This window comes from Cygnus atratus, chromosome 3 (assembly GCF_013377495.2).
Source record: "Cygnus atratus isolate AKBS03 ecotype Queensland, Australia chromosome 3, CAtr_DNAZoo_HiC_assembly, whole genome shotgun sequence".
NCBI lineage: Eukaryota > Metazoa > Chordata > Aves > Anseriformes > Anatidae > Cygnus > Cygnus atratus.
In genome coordinates this window covers 111,694,360-111,716,530 of record NC_066364.1, presented here as the reverse complement: position 1 = coordinate 111,716,530, position 22,171 = coordinate 111,694,360, and the positions used below count along the sequence as shown (strand labels likewise).

General features: G+C 45.6%; 1 protein-coding gene across 1 annotated transcript; it reads right to left on the bottom strand.

The window, feature by feature from the left end:
- Window positions 1–2,243: 2,243 nt before the first annotated feature.
- On the bottom strand, window positions 2,244–22,102 carry BFSP1 (beaded filament structural protein 1). Its single transcript, XM_035553006.2, has 9 exons — window positions 21,969–22,102; window positions 19,805–20,258; window positions 14,444–14,504; window positions 11,706–11,801; window positions 10,763–10,855; window positions 9,955–10,062; window positions 7,208–7,428; window positions 5,184–5,269; window positions 2,244–3,181 (listed from the first exon to the last, which is right to left on the bottom strand). The coding sequence occupies exons 2-9, from the start codon at window positions 20,170–20,172 to the stop codon at window positions 2,244–2,246; spliced, it is 1,971 nt and encodes a 656-aa protein (XP_035408899.1). The 5' UTR covers window positions 20,173–20,258; window positions 21,969–22,102.
- Between the last annotated feature and the right edge of the window lie 69 nt (window positions 22,103–22,171).

The window sequence follows — 22,171 nt, the reverse complement described above, 5'->3', positions numbered from 1 at the left end:
CCTTGCCATCTGTATTTCACGATGAGGATCTGCCCATCACCTGCTGCCCTACTGGGCCACTGCCATGTTTGCGTGTGGCAGGCCAGCGATTGGATCAGCATTTAGGCCTTAGGTCTTCGTGGTCCTTGATTTCCCCTGAGGCTGCTGTCAGTGGCACACTCAGCACCAGCTCAGTTTGAGTCCTGCACCTCCGCGTTGTTGCTGGTGCAACGCAGCACGTAACGCCAGCAGTACCACCACGTGCCGCCCAACTCCTGCGCCACGGGAGCCCCTTTACACTGAGCAGCTGCTGACCAGAGCTTACTGGCATCAGAAAAACCTCTGTGTGCCAGGACAGCACGGAACAGATGGAAGTGGCAGGGGATAGTCACACCTCTGGTACCTAACTCAGGCTCTCCTGAAATATTGCTTCCTTTCCATCGACTATAGGATTTTTTTATATTCTGAGCATTAAGCTCTCTGTACTGCAGTGAAATCAGATGGTTGGGGATTACCCAGTTCTGGCTACATGCCGCATGAATCTGTTTGCATCCTGTTTTGTTACAGAATTATTAAACAGACTTCCTGTTGCTGCAGACTTCTTTGTACTTGCAGTAGTCACAACCTGCTTCCAGCAGGGGTAATGCTGAGCAGCTGCTCCCAGCTCACCAGAGTGCAGCCTGTGCATGCTTTGATAAATCCCTTCTACGCAGTTATTAACAGTGCTAAGAAACTCAAGAGCACCAAAACCTGTAGCAAGAAATGTCTGGCATCTATTCCCACAGCTTTTCAATAAAACATCATCCAAAAATAATCCTGACTTTAAAAAGTGACACTGTGGGGTCACCTGTCCCTGGTTCAAAAATAAGGCGCCGTTTCACCAGACAGGACAGCCACAACAGATGTGATACTAAACCTGCACTGGAAGTTACTAAGGAGAAAATAACAATATTGAAGGAAAATCTCACTGGCTGTGAGAGACAGTCATGAAGTTCAGGCTAGCCGGCTCTTTCCTCCCCAGCTGATGGGCATAATGAGCTATAAAGGAAACCCTAACAATGCAGTGAGCTGAAAATAAAACTTTAAGAACTCTGCTGGGGCAGGAGAAGGAAAAGTGCAGAGCCCAACCCAGCAAAGCATGTCAATGGGTACTTTAATAGTTTGTTGGTTTTTTAAACCTAAAGTCAAGCTGAGGCCTAAATGATTTACTGCAGCAAAGCTTTAAATCATGCTCTACATGAGCATATCCACAAGGATTTCTTTTTTTCTTCCTGAGTCAAGGATCTCTGGAGGATGTTACAGAAGTACTGCTTCGTGCTTCTCCAGGAATGGCGACATGGGAAGGCACCACTTGTTGTTCCCTGTGGTACTGCAGGTGACTAGGATACAACAGGATCACGTAGCAGAATTAAACTCTGCGAAATGCTACAGTCAAAGGAAAAGCCAAACAAGGAAATACCAAAAAGCAGTCTTTTGAATTGTCTGCAGTCTGCTCAAAAGCTTGTTGGCAATCTTAAATACTTTAATTGTGCTAGTGAAAGAAAAATTATGCTTTTAGTGTATTTTATAAGGGTTTTCCTTGCTTTACTTTGGTGGAACTTCAACTTTTATTCTGAGAAGATGTGCAGTAAGATCTTATTTCAAACACAGAGAGTTTCTCTTCATATCCAGAAAGAGCATTCTGCCAAGCTCACCTCTAGTTAAAAGACTGTAAATGAGAGAGGTGTGGAATAGGTTACAAAACTCAGGTTTTCAGCTCCTCCTTTGGAAGGACTCCTGCATACCCAGTCAGGTAACTTTTAATAGTGGAGCCTATTGTGCAACGGTAAAGGCAACACACACCCACAGTGGGTATTTCCGTAGAAGGCAAAGCTTTTATTAAAGGAACCAGATGTCACAAGTTAACATTTGCAGCTGAGAGAGGAGGAATCTTATGGCAGCTAGAGGAGCAGTAGGGGAATATGCACTGGCAACCTGCCCTGGATACTTTGGCAAGCCAGGCAACTCTGTAATGGTAATTAATTTCAACTTGTCCTAATCGTGAAAATAAGTCACACAGAATGTGCCTACCGCTCCTTGTCCTGGAGCGTTCTCACAGTCGTTACACCAAAGGCGAGCATACATCAGACAGGATTGCCATCAAAGTCTCAATCTGGTCCATACCAAACAGCAAAACTCTCACTACTGTATCATTCGGTCAGGAAAAAAGAATACATCATTTAATAACTATGCCAGACAAGTTGACTACCGACGGTGCGTGTCACTTAAGAGCCTTTGTCACCCGGTTTCTTCTTGCTTGTCTTCTCTATCATTGTCTCCACGATCATTGCTGTTTCTTCATACGTCTGAATTCTGTCATCGGAAAACTTCTCGATGGACTCCACCACCTCCACCTTCTCATAGCTCATGGAGCCAGGCAAGCCTGCTTCCCTGAAGAGAAGGTCCTGCTTATCTTCGCGGTCATACTCCGTCTCTCGAAGGACTCCTGGCTCTGTCGGGCTTATGGGACCAGGGGAAGGAGTTGTTTCAGGCTCAGAGACGTCTGGATACTTTGTGACTTGCTCGATTTTTCCTCTTCTTTTGTCCCATTCAAACATGTCTTCTTTCTCTTCCTCTTTCAGTTTATCTTGGGGTTCAAACTCTTCCCTCCTTTCACAGACATCCCTTTTTTCTGATGGCTCAGTAGGTTCGGGCAGCTCTGGTATGGGCTCCACATCACCGCTGATTGTCACCTTCCCATTGCTGGTAGAAACTGTGATCCCTCCCCCAGCCGGGATGGAGGAGGACAAGAAGCAAGGTTCTTCATAGCCTCCCTCCCCTGTTACCAGCACGTAACGCCCTTTAGGATGGGAATCAGTTTTAGCTTCTGGTCGCTTGTAAACTCTTATTTTCTCCCTCACAATGTTACACAATTTATCAAAGGCTTTACTTATCTGGGCTCCATCAGGTACATCCTCTGGGACTGTTTCTTTTTCAACAAGTTTTAATCCCTCCTGCCCAGGTTCACATGTGACCGAGCCTTCGTGCCTGAACTCCATCTGATCTTGGTCAAAAACTTCCAAAGTTCTTCCATACATTTTTTCAGGTGAGAGCCCATCGGTTATGTCTTTAGACATGATCTCCTTTTTCCTGAAAATTTTCTTTGTCAGCGCTTTTTGTCTGGGCTTTACACTGGCAATCTCTTGCATAGCCTGGGTGATATCTAGGGGAGATGAAAACAAAGCAAACAACAAACAGTGCTGAGCACAGCTGCTGCAAACGCTAAAGCCATCCCTCACCCTCACTGCCGTAGGTGGAGACTGAAGGCAGCAAAATGTGAGCACATCTTCCCCTAGCGCATTGGACAGCTGCTTCTTTACCCGGCCCCTCTCAGCCAAGCAGCGATTTCACATCTGAGACAGCCCCTTCCACACACAGCGCGAGGACATGGCGACTTTGCAGCACAAAAGGCGGCGGCACAGCGCGCTCCCCTGTCGCCAGGCCTGTACCAGGGTTCAGCACCAGCACATAGAGCCTGCTGCTGCAGCTGGGCTCAGCACCGTCCTCCCAGGCATCCTGGCAGCTCCCTGAGCTGGACAGCAAACCTCGTCTCCTGACACAGAGACTGAAGCCACATGCCCAAAGTCAGAGCACCAGCCCAACAGTGGGAGTCAGTGGGAAAAGACTGCCTGGCTTCATACAGCTCCACAAGCTGCGAGGGGTTTGGGGGAGTGTGGGGAAACCCAAAAATCTTATTTAAAGCCTTCCCACTGCGTGCAGAGCGGCTGGGTGAGCAGTCCAGGCCTGAAGGGAAAGGTGAGCACCAGCACCAGTTCCTCCCGTGTTCCCAAAGGCAGGCTCTGAGGGTGTCCCCTGCAGGGCCTCCGACAGCAGGGGGACGCCTCAGCTTTGGGTCCCAGTGGGACTCAGAGCAAGCCAGGCACCCCCTGCCCATTTGGGGTGGGGGCAGACGCAGGGAGGCGGATCAGGAGGGAGCAGCGAGCAGCAGTGGGTGCGGAGCTGGGAGCCACCCAGCCAGCAGAGCAACATTGCTGCCTCTCTGACCTCTGATGCTCAGATCCAGGCCCAAGGGGAGGGCAAACCTCTGCCCACGGCCATTATTTCTGATTTCCTGCGCCTGTCACTAACCGTGGGCCCTGTCGTAGCTCAGGAGCAGCAGGAGCACAAGGAGGCTGCTGACATCCATGGCATGAGCAGCTAGAGCAGAGGAGGCAGAGAGGTTGGTTCTGGGAATTAAGGAACATGGGGACAGATGAATATTAAGATGCCTTCCCAAAGCAGCTGTGCTTGGCCAGTGTCACAGGTACAGGCACGTAAGATGCCCTGTGAGCCTTGCAGGCAACACGCAAAGGTGTGGTTCGAGATGGGCCGAATCCTCAGCGGGTATAAAACAACCCTCAGCAGGACAGCAGTTATATACAGCTGCTGAGGATTTGGCCTCATGCCTTATAGGCCCATTCCATTTAAAACTGCTACATTTCACAGGACAGTTAGACAAATTACACCTGCACTCCAAAAAAAACCCAGCCCTAATTCAACAAAAGACAGTGTATCTTCAGTCTCAGGGGTGGTTTGTTGCCAGTAAAAACCCAGCAACCTTAGATTTAAGCTATAGTGAGCGATGCTGTGTGCTGTAACAAACTACAAACTCCCCTTTCTATCAACAAACTCCCCTTTTTGTTAAGCCATCCCCTCTGTTTAGTCCTGGCCATTCCCATGTCACTAGGAAATGGAACAAGCATCCTGACTCTAACAGGCAATCCTACAGCACAGAGGAAGCACCCCATCCAGAGGAAAACAGGCCATAAACAGGATGAAAGAAGTGTCCTCTGCCGGCCCGCCGCACTAACCCTGTCCTGATGCTGCCTGCACATGACTGAAGTGTGGGACAACAACTTGCAGCAAGCCAGCAAAATATACCCCAGCTCCTTGCACAGTTTCAATTGCATTTGACTTTGCTCTATCGATTGGCATAAGCAGAAAACTGCAAAAATAAACAAAAAAAAAAAACATTTGCTTGTGGCTTTGGCCTTTGACAGCTTGTCCCAATGCCAGCTGAGCTAAGCCAAAACTGCTGCATTTACTGAGCAAGCCTTGAGTCAGGCTGTCGCGGCTGGTGTTCATATGGAAGACAAATGAAAAAACAGCTTAAATTACAGTGATACTGCTCTTGACAGACACAGGAAGACGTGGCACAGGTTTACCTCTTCCCCTCGAAGCTTGAGGCTGGACAGGTCTATAGATCTGCGTGAAGAGTGTGACTGGCGTTCCTGCTATAGCAGAGTTTAACCTGCCAGAGAAGACGCGCATCGGTCAGACCTCTCCCCTCATTTCCATCAGGAGCAAGTGAAATCGTGCAAAATGAAACATGGAGATTAAAGAAATGTATTTCTCTGGGTGAGGAGTTAAAGAGAGCAACGGGAGCCCGTTCCTTGTCTGGAATCAGTACAGCCACAGCACCTTCACAGGAGTCAGGCTGGCTTCCATCAGCAGGAGTCAGGAGCAGTACACAGGTAATAAAAACCCACAGCGACAGGTTTGTACTTTACCACAGCACTTAAAAAGGATGGGGAGATTCTGGATGGCAAACAGTCACTCCAGGCCTGCCAAGACCTGTAGGTCAGCAGGAGCTGTGCCTATGCCTCCCACTTGTACCTCAGCAAGAACGGGAACCAAGGGGTGTGCCCCGGAGGAAGCGGCCGTACATTTCGATGTGAGGGAGAAAGCAGACAGCACACATCAACAGGCACCAGTTTGTTTTCCCTTTTATGACTTTTAAGAGTGTCTCCCTTTGTTGTGGGGGGAAAAAAAAGACTTAATAAGTCTCTAAGTCATGAAAAAATAAAGATTCAAGATACTGATAAAAAGCTAGTCTCATGCAGAGCTCCTCTTCAACAGAGGAATCAGAAGCCACAAGGTGAGTCAGACCGTGTGTGTTTTGAGCCTGTCAGTGTACGGAAAAAGTCTTGGCCTATAAAATTTGCTTCAATTCATACACGCTTTTGCAACAACTTCCAGTCCAGTGCTACAAATGGGATGCAAAGCTGCACCTGCAGCTCTTTCAGTCAGTCACTTCAGTGAACTCTGCAGTGAGGTGGCTCTGTCTGCCTTTCGCCCCGGAGCTGGCTGAGTCTCTCAGAGAAATACACCATCTTTTGCCCTAGTGTGTAGCTTCCAACATACGTTTGTATCTGTTATTTAACTTCTAAAGCATGAAAATAACTTTATTTCAAATGAAAAAAATGGCTCCAGTGGTAAAATGTAGATTCTCCTATGGCCAGGCTTTTCAGAGGTACCTTTACAGTGGGGATTTTTCTCTTTGAGGTATCTGAAATGGATGTGATTTTTCTGACAAATCCTTCCTGAACAACACAGCCTCTTTGGAAGCATCACAGGATGCATTCTCCAAATGACACCATCACCTTGTAAATGCTGGCCAGTAAAACGTGAGATTTGGTGGCATTTACAATATCACCTGCATATGCCTGACTTCAAAAGGGCAAGAGGAAAACTGAGCAGTCTTTCTTGGAAAATATTTGAGGAGTTGGTAATATTAAGGGTTAAAAATTAAAAATGAGAGGCTGGATTACACACAAGCCAGTTACCATATCTGTGGCCTGTGCAAGTCTGCTCTGCCAGAACTTGAGAGAAGATTTTTGCCTGGAGGGAGGACATACACACCATGCAGACACTTATATCTAGATCTCTGTGTCTAGCTTAGCACTGCAGCTCCTCTCGCAGTCAGGAGAAAGAGCCAAATCTTGACTTTCAGTGCTGAGAATTACCCTAATGGGATACTCCTGATCAAAACACTGTCCAAAATGAGATGCTGGAAGTTAGATTAAAAATCTGTTGCCCACGTGTGAAATACTGAATTGGCTATAAGTTAGTGTCCTTCCCTGCATCTTCTGGATGACTCAGGGCAGTGGTTTGGGCACGCAGAGATCTGGCCCTGCAGCACCAGCCCGTGCAAGTGGCACCAGCCACTGCTGTGAAAGCCCAGCTCCTTTCCTCTTGTGAGGCTGATGGGTGACATTAGAGGGAGCCAGTGCTCCTCGGCAGATTTAAGCACAACCTGCACTTTTCTTTATCCTTTTCCTCCCTTGCCTGAAGAGTGGCTTTGCTGTGAGGAGTGCTTTGCTTTACAGGACATTTGCCCTTGAACAGACATTTTTTCAAATGAGATGGAAGAGATCACCAGACCCTTTGGCAGCGTACAAACCCTTACCGGCTGTCCTCGTTCTCGATGATGCGTTTGTAGCGTTCCAGCTCGTTCTCTAGGGACTGCTGGTAGATCACCAGCTGGCGGCAGTCGGTCGTGTACTTCTCCAAGGTCCTCTCAGCTTCTTCTATCCCCTTCCTGAGGTTTTCAATCTGCTCATTGTAAAGCTGAATTTCGTCGTCGTAACTCTCCTGTGTGTTTTTAATCGCTTGCTCCAGCATGGTTGTCTGGTAAACAAAGTGAGTGAGTGAGTAAAAGAATCAGCTCTAAATTATTTGGCATCCCCACCTAACAGGTATTTTGTCTAATAGGTATTAACTGCTAATAAACAGCTTTATTGAGCTGTGTGATGCTGCGCTGCTGACTTACAGTTTCACTGCGTTTGTTTAGTTATTCAAAACCAATACATCCCCATCCCCTCGTCTATCCCTAGTCTCCTGCTACACAGTAAGAATTACAAGATCAGTCTGAAGCAGGGAAATAGCTGTGTGATATCTCCTTCCCCGTGTGCATGGGGCTGGCTGACATCTCACTGCACGAACTGCAGCTCACTGTGGACAGCCTGCGAGAAGCGGGCAGAGTCTTAAGAGAAAAAGGAGCCGTCTCTCATCTCTGAGTAGGCAGAAAGAGCTTAACAGCTGGGAAAATGTGTGTGGGCAAAACCTGTTCTTCCTTAACTGTGGTCCACAGACCAAGCACTGGAGGATAAGGAAGGATCATTACTTAAAAAAAAAAAAAAAGCTACCCTTTTTAATTTAATTCCTGGGCTTTTTGACTGTAGGAAAAACAAACAAACAAACAAAAAAAAAAAAACAAAAAACTGTGCAGTAAGGCCTAAGTAGCAGTCATTGGAGTGCACATTAACCAGGAGGTGGCATGAGTTCCTTGCAAAAGCAAGGGACAGGATTTACAGGTGAGTTATTTGTGTAATTCTGCTCTTGCTTTAATCTGCTGGTTTTTGGCTATTTATCATAGTTTCTATATCACTTGGGACTTTCTTTTTCCTTTTTCAAACACTTTTTAAAAAAGAGATGCATTCACAAAAAGACAAAAAGCTAATGGGACAATAACTGGCTAATGGATTCTTTAATAATTGATTGATCCATATATGTTACAGGCAAGATTTTCAAAAACCTTTTAAGAGCCTGAATTTAGGAGGTAAGTCCCTTGGCATTAATTTGTTTATACTGTGGTGTCAGAGTGCACCAACAGGTGTACAGACCCCTTCTGCATTCAGTGGTCACAAGGTGGAATCCATAACCTGGGTGCCACGTGGTTGTCGTGTTCAGAAACAGGAGAGCAAAGGCTGTCAGAGACAACTCCATCATCAGATCCAGCCTTTGCTGTCACAAGCAACCATGTCATTGCCTTCCACTCATATATTTCACTCTTTTAATCTCAAAGTGTGAGAAGGAATCAATTAATAAATTATTTCTAAATGGGACACGAAGATTTCATTTTGAAAGCAGCACGATTAATTCCCCAAAGAGCACATCTCTTCATCTGCCAGCAGAAGGGTGATTTTCTCCTCCTGCCTCTATATTGATTTGTGATCTCACTTGTCACTAAATTGATTCCTGCCCTCGCTGGAGCACACTTGTCCTTTCCAACAAAGCATCAGACATGAGTAAGAGACTGAGGACAAGACCTGGGGGTACCATTGTCTGTATGTACCCTAGTGAGAAAAGTTACGCCCAAGAAGTTAGAGCTGCTGCCACAGCCATCTAGAGGAGTCCAAAATCCCACCACAAGGTATTTTATGCCATTATATCACCCCTTCCCACACATACAGAGGACTGACAGCCTGGGGCACAAAAGAAGCTGCACTTGGAAGGTATAAAGTGGTCATTCTCCCACCTTATCTGCTAAGAAAACATTCAGCTGCATCAGGGTAGATCTGACATTTGCAATCCTACAAGGCTGGTTTCTATTCAGTGCAGCCTTCAGCTGCTACTCCTTCTCCTGCCTCCTTTGTCCTCGCCTCCTGCATCTTGGCACTGCTCACTCAGACACTGGCTGGAGAAGGAAGGCTGATTTACGGCAGGCTTGTCAGGGAGATGTGCAGGAGCAATAAGAAAAATGAATAAGCAATAAGAAATGGGCAGCCATTTTCTGCAAATCAGGAGTTGGCAGAAAGCAGATGTTTTTGCTGTTGGTAGTTTCTAAGCACAGGACAGGTGCTAATTTATTGCTCGTTAGTGACAGGGATGAATGCAGGGTGCCAAACATAGCTGGACACCTGTGTCAAAGGACATTCAGTTTTGATTACCAAGTCTACCCAGTCGTTCTCACAGCAAGCTCAGCATTCAGTGTGGCACTGTTGGGAAGCACTGGGCAGAGCCCCGAAGATCCCCTATCACTTTTCATGGGGTCAACTTCCAGCCTGACCTCAGTGAGACCAGCCTTGCATCCACAGCCTCTTGCTGACTCCATCCCACAGAAATCTAGTTGTGATGTGGAAACCTTCTCCCACCAGCTGCTCCACTAAAGCTGAAATGGCTTCATTGTGGCCAGAACACCCACTGCACAGCACTGCCTGGCCATCTAAACCCAAAAATTTGGGCCACCAAGAGAATGAGAATGAAACATCTGCAGGAAAAGATGGAAAACTCAAAGGAAAACACATTTCCAGGTCTCCAACTCCTCTGTGTTCCCAAAACCCTGTTAAAGGCCGCTCAGATTTTACCACGGGGCCACAGAAACAGAAGAGTTTAAAGAATCGTGGTTGTGTTTATGGCTAGCTATGGCAGTACCTCTGTCTGCAGCTTGTATTTTTGTGCCTGTAGCTGGCAGAGGATGCTCTTGTATTCCTCCAGCTGGCTCTGTAGAACAGGGATCCTCCTCTCTGCTATCAGTTTTTCCTGGTTGGAAGAAAACAATGTGTACAGGAATGTAAGTTTCACTGTATTAAAAACAGTCAAAAGAAATTGCTACTGAAAATAAACCATAAAGGCAATTACAAAATGGCAAAAGACATATAGAAAGCTCATCAGTGAACCTCGAGAAAAGCCTTGTGGCATGACTTTAAGAATAAAAGACATCATGTGGCAGTGCTGTAAAAGTATGGCTTATGTTGAAATTAGACCCTATGGATGTAGCTGTTCATATCTTCCTCCAGCTAATAAATGTGAGCATAGCCACTCACATTGGCAAGAATCACCGAGTTTTCATCCTGTCCGTAGCAATTTATTTTATTTACAAATTTTTACCACGTCCTGCCCCTTCCGGACAAGATTTACTCTCTGCAAATACTCATACGTCCTGCCAGCTCCTCCTCAGACAGGAGGCACAGCTACTCGACCACCTTTGACCCAGCCATTTCTGGGGCTGATACCCGTGCTGGCATGCACCCGACTAACACAGTGCCTCTTCTCCTGCCCATTTCAGTTTTCCAAAGCTACAGTTAGGTTTTCTCTCCTCTTCAGAATCCAGTATTTAATCACAGTTGTTGCAGTTTTCAGCTAAGTAGTTAGAGGATCAGTAAGGCTTTAAGAATAAACGTAGATCCTTTTTTATTTAGTACAGACTGTGCAGTATGTGTTTACTGACAGCAGTGCTTACCTCAGATACACCAGTGGTTATGGGGGACACGCGAGGGGTTGTCTGGATGATCTGCTGTAAAATACTGACGTAGGTCTGGATTTCCATAAGGTTCTGGGGTGAAGTAAAAAACATTTTCATCAGCAATTGTCATAGCAAGGTGCTTCCTGCAATTTTCTACATTTCTGGGGCTTATTCCTAGATATTTAGTTCTTTCAACACAGAGAAGTTCAGATCATGTTAAGACTTATTTTTCCCACAAGGTTTTAGGCCTGATTTCAACTGCAGGTGCTATGAGTTTCAGTACATTTGGGATACATTACAGGCATTTGTCTAAGGACAATATACTTCACAGCCTTACTTAAAGACTATGTAATTTCCAATTTTACAGGACACTTGCAAAATAAGGACCAAAAGATACCTTTGCATGTGGTCCAAAAAAGTGAGCCTCTCCTTTTAAAAGTGGCAAAGATGGGACCCTGGCCTGGTATGAAGCCCTGAAGCTCTCCCAAGAAGGAGAAGTGAGCTGCATGTATTAAAGCTGGCTGCAGCTTAATCATCTGGCCACAGGCTTATGGCCACAGATTAACTGGAATGCTGACCCAGAAGATCAGGAAACCCTCTCTTATGAAAGCAAGAGCTTCTTAGCATGAAATGTAAGACAGCTTGACCAGCCTGTTGTGTTGAATCATGATAACAGGTCAACAAATGCAAAACATTGCTACAGCTGTCTATGTTGAACCCTGAGTGAGTCAATTTGGACACCTGCAGCCATCCAGCCCTTGGGATCCATCCCCCACTGCAGTGCGTTGTGATCACTGAATATACAAAGTGCTGCATTTATGCACTAAAACACAAACTGAATGTGCTTTAATTGGCCACTGGAACAGACCATGGAGAAGGGCAAAACTTCACACGTGTCCAGAAGAAAGACCTGAAAGAGATGGCAAATCCAGCCGGTTACCTTCCTGTATCTGTCCTTCGTGGCGTTGATGTCATCCTGCAGGAACTGGGACTCGATCTGCAGCTCCAGGTTGCACAGCAGCGCTTCATCCGCTTCCTGCAAGGCAGAGACATGTCTCAGTACCCACAGCTGCAGTGCCACGTACCCGTGGAATCGTCCCATGAGTGCAGCAACCTGCACGGGTATGGGAAGCCTACTGGGACAACAGAAGGGCTATGAAACCAACAAACAGGCACTTTATACACCATGTTCTCCCATTGCACACCCTGCTTTTCTGCACAAATAGTGTACAATGCAGTTTAGCATTGGCAGTGTTAAAATACGTTTGCCATATGCTTTATGAATGCTGGGAGACAAGCGATACACTATGAAATACCAATGTGTGATGCTAAATCTTGCAATGGGGCATGAGTTTTAAATGGATGGCATCAGCAGAGTAAGGCATTGATTTCTCCAGTGTTTATGATAAGACCTAAAGTATCTTGATACCTTTTTACTATTCCCAGAAAAAATCTGTTATGAAATAAACAGACTGGTCCAAACTATTTTCACTTCTCCTTTTGGTGTGTTCTCACAAATCACAAATGGTTTGGACCCATTTCTGGAACTAAAAATGACAGATGAGTAAGACCCAAAAAGGTCACTTTGCTGCAGAAGTTTCTATTATATTCATATGCACATACATATATGTGTAATTACATATATATATATATATATATATATATATATAAAGAGTCAACTTGACCTCGGTGCTATAGACTAGAACAGAACAAGAAGTCTGAATTTCACAATCTGCATTGCTCACAGTAGCTCGGACGTTGCTACAATTGTTATTTCTAAGAAAATTTCAATGTACTTAACAGAAGACCTAACTGGAAATGACTGTGTAGTTTGTCCAATTGAAACTGGTGGGTACAAATTCTGACTATGATGCTTTATAGCTGTAAAGTCTTTACTGAGCTCTAAGACATTGTACCAGAATAGGAGGGTTGGTGGTCCCTCCCCAGCCCCCATTTTTTTTAAGAAAGGAAAATTTTAGGGAGAATTCAGTGAGTGTCACCCCAGATGTTGCATTTTAAGAGCCAGACATTTTAAATAAAAGGATTTAAACATGTCCCTCTAAAATTACGTACGTCATTACCACCTGCAATTATGCCTCAGTGAGTGGATCGTGCATTGAAAATAAAGCACAAAAATCTATGGGCGCAGCATGTGACTGGTAGAAGGGGATTTTTCTTTTTTTACATGCACAGCATGCTCTATTCCAAAAATGTGTGGATGTTAGCTGTTTCATTATGCTGCCGAGCCTCCCAGCCAGGCTTGCTGACGCGTTCGAAGGCCACCCATGGACCCACTGTGCTCTAGAGCCATCTCCCTGCTTTGTGAGACAGCAGCTAATCCAGACCAGCACATTTGGAGCCAGTCATCACGAACGCACACTGCTTTTCTGCACTCCTCTGCTGTCCTATTGAAAAGAAGATCAGTACAACAATGGGGATGTTAGGAGGCTTGTGGGGAGCCAAAAAAGCCCCCAGGCCCCTAGGTAAGCAAATATTTCTGCATGTAATAAGCAAAAGCAGCACTCGGCTTTCCGATGTTCCTTCAAAGGGGAAAATACTTTTTTGTTTGTTTGTTTTTTGTTGTTTTTTTTTGTTTTGTTTTTTGTTTTTTTTCCCTTGCTTTCAAATAGACTGGTTTCACTGCTGATGCTTTATAATACAACAGCACAGTGTATCAGCAGAACAGAAAGCTCCACTTGAGCTTACTCAGGAGAAAGGGGCCAAAAGCCAACAAAACAGGGGAAGGAAATAAAGAAGGAACCTTTCATTGCAATTGTTCCTCCATTCCTATTTTTAACATAACATCTTTTCTATATTTGCTTTAAACAAATTTAGATAACTGTTTTGGCTTTCCCCAGGAGGCAGTTTGGATGATACATACTATCTCTGCAATGGTCCTTCTTCCACTTTCTCTCCCAGTTCTCTCCCACAGAGAACCACAGACACAAACTGGAAGGAAACTGAAATTGTTTCAGCAGAGGAAGTTCTTCCTGTGATGCTGCTTGTCATGAAGGCTTGCCACAGGTTTGAAAGTCACTGGTAAGTAAGGCATTAATTAAAGAAGCCCAGAGGGATGCCTGGAAAGGAAAAAAGTTTGACATCTGCACCTGCAATTTGCTTTAAGTCAGCCCTTTTGTTACGTCTTAATAAAACGGGTCTTTGCTGATGTAAGATAGCTGCTGCACTGCTGTACTGATCCCAGCAGCAACTCTCTCAAACAAAACTCTCATCTTCAGCAGAATTAGCTTTACACAAACCTCGAACCAAAATCTACACCCCCATGGGTGTAATTACAACTAAAAGACTGTGCTTATTTAGGGAAATCAGCTCCTACTCTTTAGGATTCTATAGGGCAACAGACCATAGGAAAGAATGGAGTCCCCTTAGTGACCCGACTGGATTAAACTAAAGGTCCCTGAAGGCTTAAAAAAGCATTAGACACCAGCAAAAATTTCAGTGGTGCCTAAGCAGTCAAAAAATAGGGGGAAGGTTTATGAGATAGAAGGAGAATTTCAGAATGGTCTAAAAAATGAGGCATATTCCCAAATTATTTTGCAGAACTAAGGCAATTCTTCAGAAGAAGAAGGTCATACAGACTTCAGAACAGCTTGCTGTAGTAAATGAAACCACAGAAAAAAAAAGATGAAGACCTTTCCTTTTCCTTTTTTCCAGGTTTACCTTATTGAGTCGTTCAAGGGTTTCTTTTAGCTTCTGCTGATATTCACCTTCATTTCTGTACCTGCAAACAGAACAAAGGCAATGAAGTTCAGTGGCACATCCTTCTGCAAACTGCATTTTTATTTGCACCATCATGCACAATATATGCTTAACACTATAGCGAAATATGAACCTTGAACGGGGCCAGAAGATTTATTTATGCATTAGTATTACTTTTTTTTTCTTTTTTTCTTCGATCTCCTTTCTTTTTATCTCCTGAAGAATGAACAGCCAATGTTATTCCCACCTCTTTCAGCATGACTCGGAAAGCCAACAGGAAGGGCTCACTCACGGGATCTGACCAGGAACACGATGGAAGAACTTGGCAGAACAAAGGAAAGGGTTTGACTTGGTGCTCTGGATTCCCAACTTCCCCTTCTTTTGAATCCCATAATGTTACCTGGGCTGGTCACCGGACTTTTCAATTCTTATCGTGAAAAACAAAGAAGCAAATAAATCCCATGAGGTTTCATTTCATCATCATTCCTACAAATTGCCAGGCCTCCTCTGCCGAGTGCCGCTTTCTAACAAAATTAAACAACGTCTTTTTGCCAAATTGTAGTAACACAAGCTTCACTTCCAAGGATACAACTAAACATTCAGCTTCAAAAGCAAGACTACCTTTGTATCTGTTGTTTATTAAGTATCTCACCTCCAACCAATATTCTACCTTATAAATTGTGTGCAAGGAAAAGGAAAGGACAAGGAAAACAACAAGGAAAACTTCTTTAACTTAGACACTTTCTGGCAACTGGGAAAGAATAAAGCACATTGTGGCAGCTTGTGAAAATTAAATGTATCGCAGCACTGTAATGCTGGGTTTACACTCCTAGTAATAGAGAAAAAACCACAATAGTGCCAGGGTCTAAGTCCTAATGCCCTTCAGGCCTGCTCCAATCTGGCTGATTCCTGGGTCCTCACTCAAAAATTCTTCCAATGGCTGGAATACTCAGTTCTGTTTTCCTTCATTCTCAAACAACCCAAATACCTGCTCTGTCACACAGCCATCAGTCCACCTGGCAGCCTTCAGCTGCACATACAGTTAGTAATGTGTGATTTCTCTTGGAACAAGGACTGCTTTTAAGTGATTTTCAATGCACGCCATAAGCTCAACGCAAAAGGGCTAAGGGCCCTTTAGAAGTGCTTCAGAGCCCTCATGATGAAATGTACATGCCCCTGTGATGCTGAAATGTAAGTGCAGTGGCTAGAAAACTGCTGCACTGTGCTGCTTCAAACCTGATTTCCATGTTCGAGTAATTCACTGGAGATGTTTAAAAGAGGTCATATGTTTCTTAGATGGCTGCTGGCCAGTCTTTCCTGGTCCTTCAGAGCCATGAGGTTCATTTGCTTTTTTGAAAAGAAAAAAAAATAATCTTCCTCACCCAGTCAGGTAGTTTTAGGGATGCAATAAACCTTCTTGGACTGTGTTAAGAAAAAGCATTATTCATTGTTTTTTGCATCGGGGAAAAGAAATGGAGTGGATGGGGCTGCCAGGTTCAAACAGAGCAGAATAGAGCTGTGAAGGTTCCCATTACCTCACCTTTCTGAGGTTAACAGCTCTCTGCTGGGGCACTTACAGATTTACAGACATTTGCTAAGCCCCTTGAACCCTTGTATGGTTACAGGTGCTGGCCTTGTGAGACCACTGGGCACGCAGGAGGGGAGCCTGCTGCCAGGCTTGGTTCTTCACCTGGGAAGCACAGCTCCAGCAATGCTGTAAATAACTTCTCCCAGCTTCAGCTGACAAACAGGTTCTGTTTGCTCTTGAAAGATGGGGCAGGGCAAGGCTCTTTTTTATTTAGACCTTGTCCCTGTTGCAGTGCAAGGGCTGGCTTCCCTTCAAAGAGAAAACATTCACAAGACACACACCTAGTGAGCTTCAGTGGCCGGATACTCAATTTGGTGTCAAGCCTGTGCCTTCAATATAAAGAGGGAACAAATGCTGCCTTGCTGTTGAACTCTGCTGAACTCTTTCAGCCATATAGGAAGAAGCTTCTTGGCTTGCCACAAGCCAAGACAAAACTTTTTTGCTGAAAAATTTTCTACTGAAAAGTTTCCGAGGCACTTCACTAGACTCCTCTCAACAGAAACAGCAGAAATTAGGGTGCCAAAGAGAGCACAGACTGCAAATGCTGGTCCTACAAAGATGACAGACAGGCTACTAATGCTTGTATTTCATACCTTGCAAGCTAGGATGAGCCCTGTGCAGGCTCTGCTCTGCTGATTTGTGAACACATTGCTACCTGCATTACCAAGAAGCTGCTATTGAGTGGCTCACAGCCATGGTGCAAGACTTCAGCACTCTTGAGGAGTAGATGGAGGGAGGCAGGACCTCCTCACCTGCAGCTGATAAAACTCTCCGTACCACCAGAGAAGCGGTGGCAGTGCAGAGAACCCCTGCTGACAGGGCTTGAAGATGGCTTTGCCCATGCTCACCAGCTATGGAGTCCCCGCATCTCTGCACACCCCAGCTGTCGAGTTTCATTACCTCTCATCGGTGTTGGGTCCCCATGGCGGCCCCAGAGCGTGTCAGCTTGTCTGAGCATCATTGCACCGCGCCGATGGGAGAGCCAAGTGCCAATTTCTGTGCCTAGCGACTTCCAGGGAATTGTATTACAGGCAAAACCCACAGTATTAGCACTGAATGCATTCTAAATGAAATGATCGATTAGCAGGACTTTTAATTTCTGAAGTTAATTAATCCTGTTCAGTCAAGGGTGCTAAAACCTGGGTTTCAGTATCCTTCCGGATCTCATGGAGAGAGAAATACAGTCCTTTCCCACAGACAGATGTAATGCTGCTGTAATAATGATGCTCAATAAAATTAGCATAATTAGCCCTTTTATGAGCTGCATCCAAACAATTCTTAGCAAAGCCTTTTTGCAGCTTCAAGAGAAAGAATTATCCGCTGGCACAGTCTGAATTATTCATGTTAATGTGAAAAGCTATGAATGTGGCTACAGAAGACTTAAAAATAAATTTAAACATAAGATCTACTTTCCACTGGTTCGTGCACATTTAATTTCAAAGACACAGTCGTCCCAGCTCCTACTGTGTTTAAATGTAGCTTTAAAAGGTCTGGTTATAGTTATAAATCTACTTCCCAAACTGTGAATGTGAGTAAATGAATGGGTTGCAAGAGTAACATTTTTTACGTTAGTGAAAAGCCCAGACATTTGTCAATAACTGGTACACAACGTGCCACTCTAACAGATTTCATTTTTCCCAACATGCCAAAGTAGGTGCTTCATGTCCCTAAATGAATCAAGAATCCCCTAAGTTGCAAGTGCAGCAAGAGCACCATGCTGCCAGCTGAACATGGAGCAGGGTGGGAGAGGTCTGGAGCACGGGAATAATTTTGGCTTCAGGAGCATGTCAAGGCCCTAACATCACAATTATTGCTCCCATATACTGTTTAGAGAGCCTATTTGTGAGTTTAAGTAGCTGAAAGCATAGCCATCAGGATGGCTTTGAGCAGACTGCCCAGGTGGACACAGGGATCCACCAAAAGGTATTTTCTACACAGTTTGCACATATTTTTAACTATCATGCAGCCAGCACTGAGTTTAGTCAAAATCTCACCGACGCTGTGTAATGAGAACAAATGAACAAGTATCACAGCAGACAGGTAAATTATAGCACTGGCTCATAGCTCAATTGCCTGCTCACGATTACTGGAATACAAAACTACCTCATCAGGTGCTTATTAGCCTCTAACACTGAGTCGTGAACTCCTGACCATTTCCAGTGTAAAGTCTCAGCACCCCTGCACAGGCTGTCCTGTGCTGTCAGATGACAAGCAGAGATAGGAATTTGGCATTTCTCTCTCTGTATTGTAGCTCCCAGCTCCCACATGCCGTTTGTGTGGTAGGTCGCTGCGCTGGGTTGCAGATAACATTTAATTTTTTTTTAGCTGGCTCATTTTCCTGATGAACTTCTCAGGTGCCCCATCTAGCAGAGCAGGAGGTGTGTGCTGGGCAGCATGCAGAGCTTCAGAGGGCAGGTGAGGGTGTGTTAGGACTGTACGGCTCCTGAGAGCGATGTATCACCAAACCATGGCCTCAAGACACAGATGGTCACCACATCAATTGTCTCGCATCTGCTTTCTGGCTCGTTCCAATTGTGCAAAATGATTGCAAAAACAAAAGGGAAGGACAAACCGTCTGACACTTACTAGTCCAGAGGAAATCTGTAGAGGATCAGACTGAAAATTGATGTGATTTGGCCAAGGCCTGACAAAAAGTCTGTGACGGAGACAAGGGATGAAATCTCCGCTGACTCATGTATATCTGCAGCAGCAACGCGGTGCTGCTCCCGCTGATTCACCCTCTCCCTTATTAAAACTGTTTCTGATGAGTGCAGTGAGCACTGCCTGGGAGCAGCAGTACTTCTACCAAGGCTGTGTTTCTTGAAAACATTTATTTTTTCTCCTTCCCAACACTGTCAGTGAGAAGGGTTTCTAAACTAAAGTGTGTTATATAGAGTTCACCCCTCGCTCCTTGGTGGGGAAGATGAAAAGTTCCACTTCAGCCTCTACACTGCTGCCAATTTTTCCCTTCTCTCCTGTGAGCAGTCCTTGTATCAGCAGCACTCACCAAGTCTTGTTGTACGCTTAATTAAGCAACACAGCCAAAACTGGCTGTTGCTGGAGAGAAGGGACCACACGTGTCTGGAAGCACCTGGATGCCTCAGCCCCTTAATGTTCCTGCCCTTTGATTTATTGTGCCAATGATGTTAAAGAGAGATGGTTAGGGAAAAACTGTTCTTACAGGTATTGCTTAAGTAGCACAAGACGGAACTATTGGGATCCAAGGAAAAAGAGGAGGGTAATTAGGCAAGTCCCTTTCACATACCAGGAAAAAAAAAAAATTACTTTCTTTTCATCCACATCTGTAGTGGCTAGCAGACTGGCCCAGGTGACTTGTGACACCTGTAAATAAGTTTCTTGGAGATGTCCTACGTGTTTCAGATGTCTGGGGTCTCCTAATTCTGTGCTGCTCAGACACAAGGCTCACTTTGAGCCATGTTTGCTTTCTAATTGGGCCATTCCCTCTTTGCAGCTCGGAGCACAGCCCTCCAAGCACCAGCATCCAACAGGTACCACGGGGAAGACCTGCTGCTACAGACAGGGAAGGCTGATTGGAAAGGCCATGAAACACAGAGCTGGAGCTCCCCATGTCCTACATGCTGTCCCTGGCCACAAGTCTGAAACGCACGGAGAGACATCACCCATGCAAGAGAAGCAGCTAGTGACCAAACCTGTCCTCAGGACATAACTACAGAAACAAACACTACCTATTTTCCTCCCTTCTCAAGCCTTACTTGTTGCGGTACTCATCGAGCATGCGCTGGGCATCCTTCTCCTCCCGCTCCAGCTTGGCTCGGTCGGACGCCAGCTCCCGCATTCGCTGGCGGTTGAACTCGTTCTGCCCGGCAAAGGCCTCGTCCAAGCCCACCAGCTCGTCCATGCACTGGAAGGTCTCCAGCTGCTTGCGCAGGATGGCGTTGCGCTGCTCCAGCACGCGAGCCCGGTTGATGTAGCTGGCGAAGCGCTCGTTGAGCTCCTGCAGGTTCTCCAGGCCCTGGGCCTGGGCCAAGCTGTCGAATTCGGGGAAGCCCCGCAGCTCATCGTAGGCGTCCGAGCGCTCGTACTTCTTGCGGACCTCGTGGAGGAAGCTGCTCCTGTACATGGCTTCGGGGGGGCTGTGCGGTGCCCGCGTCCCCTCTTGCGTGCCTGCCTCTCTCTCCAGTTTGGATCTGATTTACGTCTGGGGGTCTGGGGAGGAAGAATTGACCATAATCACCCCCCCAGACGATTAGGACTTGTCTCCAGGGTGGTTTGTGGCACTAAGGGCATGGTCTACAGCAGTGAGCTAAATAAATGCCAGTGGCCCCGCCTTGGGGCTGCCTGTCCGGGTGTAAGCAGTTCAGATGAGCAGCAGGTGGGGGGCGAGGGGCTTCCTTTTTGAGCATTGCAACTGCAAATCCAGAATAAAAGAGAGCAATATCCAGCTTTTGCTTGGGGGATTATCCACAGACAACAAAATGAGCACTCTGCAGTTTCAGAGGCTGAGCTCAAAGCCTGCCATGGCTGCATTACAGGGGAGAGCTTTGTCCTTGCTGTTGTCCCCAGGCAGTGCAGAGAGGCCTTCTGCTGAGCCAGGATTTTGGTGTGAGTTGGTGGCACTGCCTGATTTTTGTTATCTGACAGTTTTGCAATTGGTTAGGTTGACATGGTGGTATATAAAATTCAGTATGACTCCTGCTCCAAGCACAAGATTTGGCCCTTGGTTCTTACCTCATAGCTCTTCACGTCAGCCTTTCCTGCATGTTACTTCTACGAGGCATGAGGGGCATCAAAGCAGGAGGTGCACGGAGGTACCGAGAGTCCCATGCTAAAAGAGCCCTGCTGGGATTCAAATTTCTTTGGGAACAGCTGTGTCATGTCCTCTTATGACATGGTGCACACCAAGTTACCTCAGGGGGAGCCACCACCCTTCCTTCCTTCTATCCCTTCACCCCCACTGTAACTGAATCCCATATGCCTGAGAGGCTTTAGTTTCTCTGAAAGTGATGCATGTATTTCCTCAAGCAGCTCTTTTCAGTCTTTCCCCTTCCAAAATACTGTTTATTGGGCCTGTTCCTCCAGAAGCACACCTATACACACAGCCAAAAAGCCTGGCAGCAAGACAGTCCAACACTAAGATCTCTGTTAATAATTCATTAAAATAATATATTAAGATAATATATTAAAATAGTAATTCTGTAAAAGTCACTCTTTATTTTTTAATGGACACGTCTAATATGACTATTTAGATCGTGTGTCTTGGAACCTTGATGGCGGGTGGCCTCACCAGCAGCAAGTGCAGAGGTGAAGAGAGAAGCAGGGTTCTCAGGTGATTCCAAAATTTGGCTCCTGTGATATCAGAACTGCATTTAAGGGAACAAAATGTCCATTGGAAGTTTTTTGCTTCAGGTTGTTTGGAAGTGCAGGGGGGAAAGACCCAGTGATCTTTCAGAAAATCAAAGTAGGCTTTGCACATGCATTGTTCAGCTCTACACCCAGCCTCTCAACTACAGAAATATCAAAGTGGGGATATTTTTTTAGAAACATTTGGGATCTTCATACAGCAGCACAAAGGTCAGTATTTGCAGCCCTTTGGCTGGACAAGCCTGTCCAGCTAAACAATGTAGCAGCTGCTGACCTTTTTACAAAGTTAGTCTTCCAGAAGGGATCAGAAAGCCCACGCTGCTGGACTGTGGGCAGTGTATTATTACGGGAAGAGTTTTTTGAGCTTTCGATACCATTTCAGAACAGTAATAACCTATGGGAGTACTATCCCAATCCTCCCTCTGAGGCTGGAGGCAACACTGACTCCATGCTGACCACGCACCTTAACTCCTTAGGTAATAAACACAAAAATTTCAAGTTCTGCTACAGCACGTATTTCTCTAAGGTAGGATGCCCGACTCAGTAAGGTCTCACCTTGGGCTGCTGCCATTGCTGGAGATATATCTTTATCGTGGCCACAGCAAGTTTACGTGACTCAGGCTCTATGTTCTTGACTCTCTGTGACGGAGGCTCTGACTTTTAGTTAGGCAACTTCAGGAGACACCCCGGCCTCCGCAGAGCTCAAATGATCACTCAAATGCAGCAAACCAGTGTGACACAACCTGGAATAACAATAA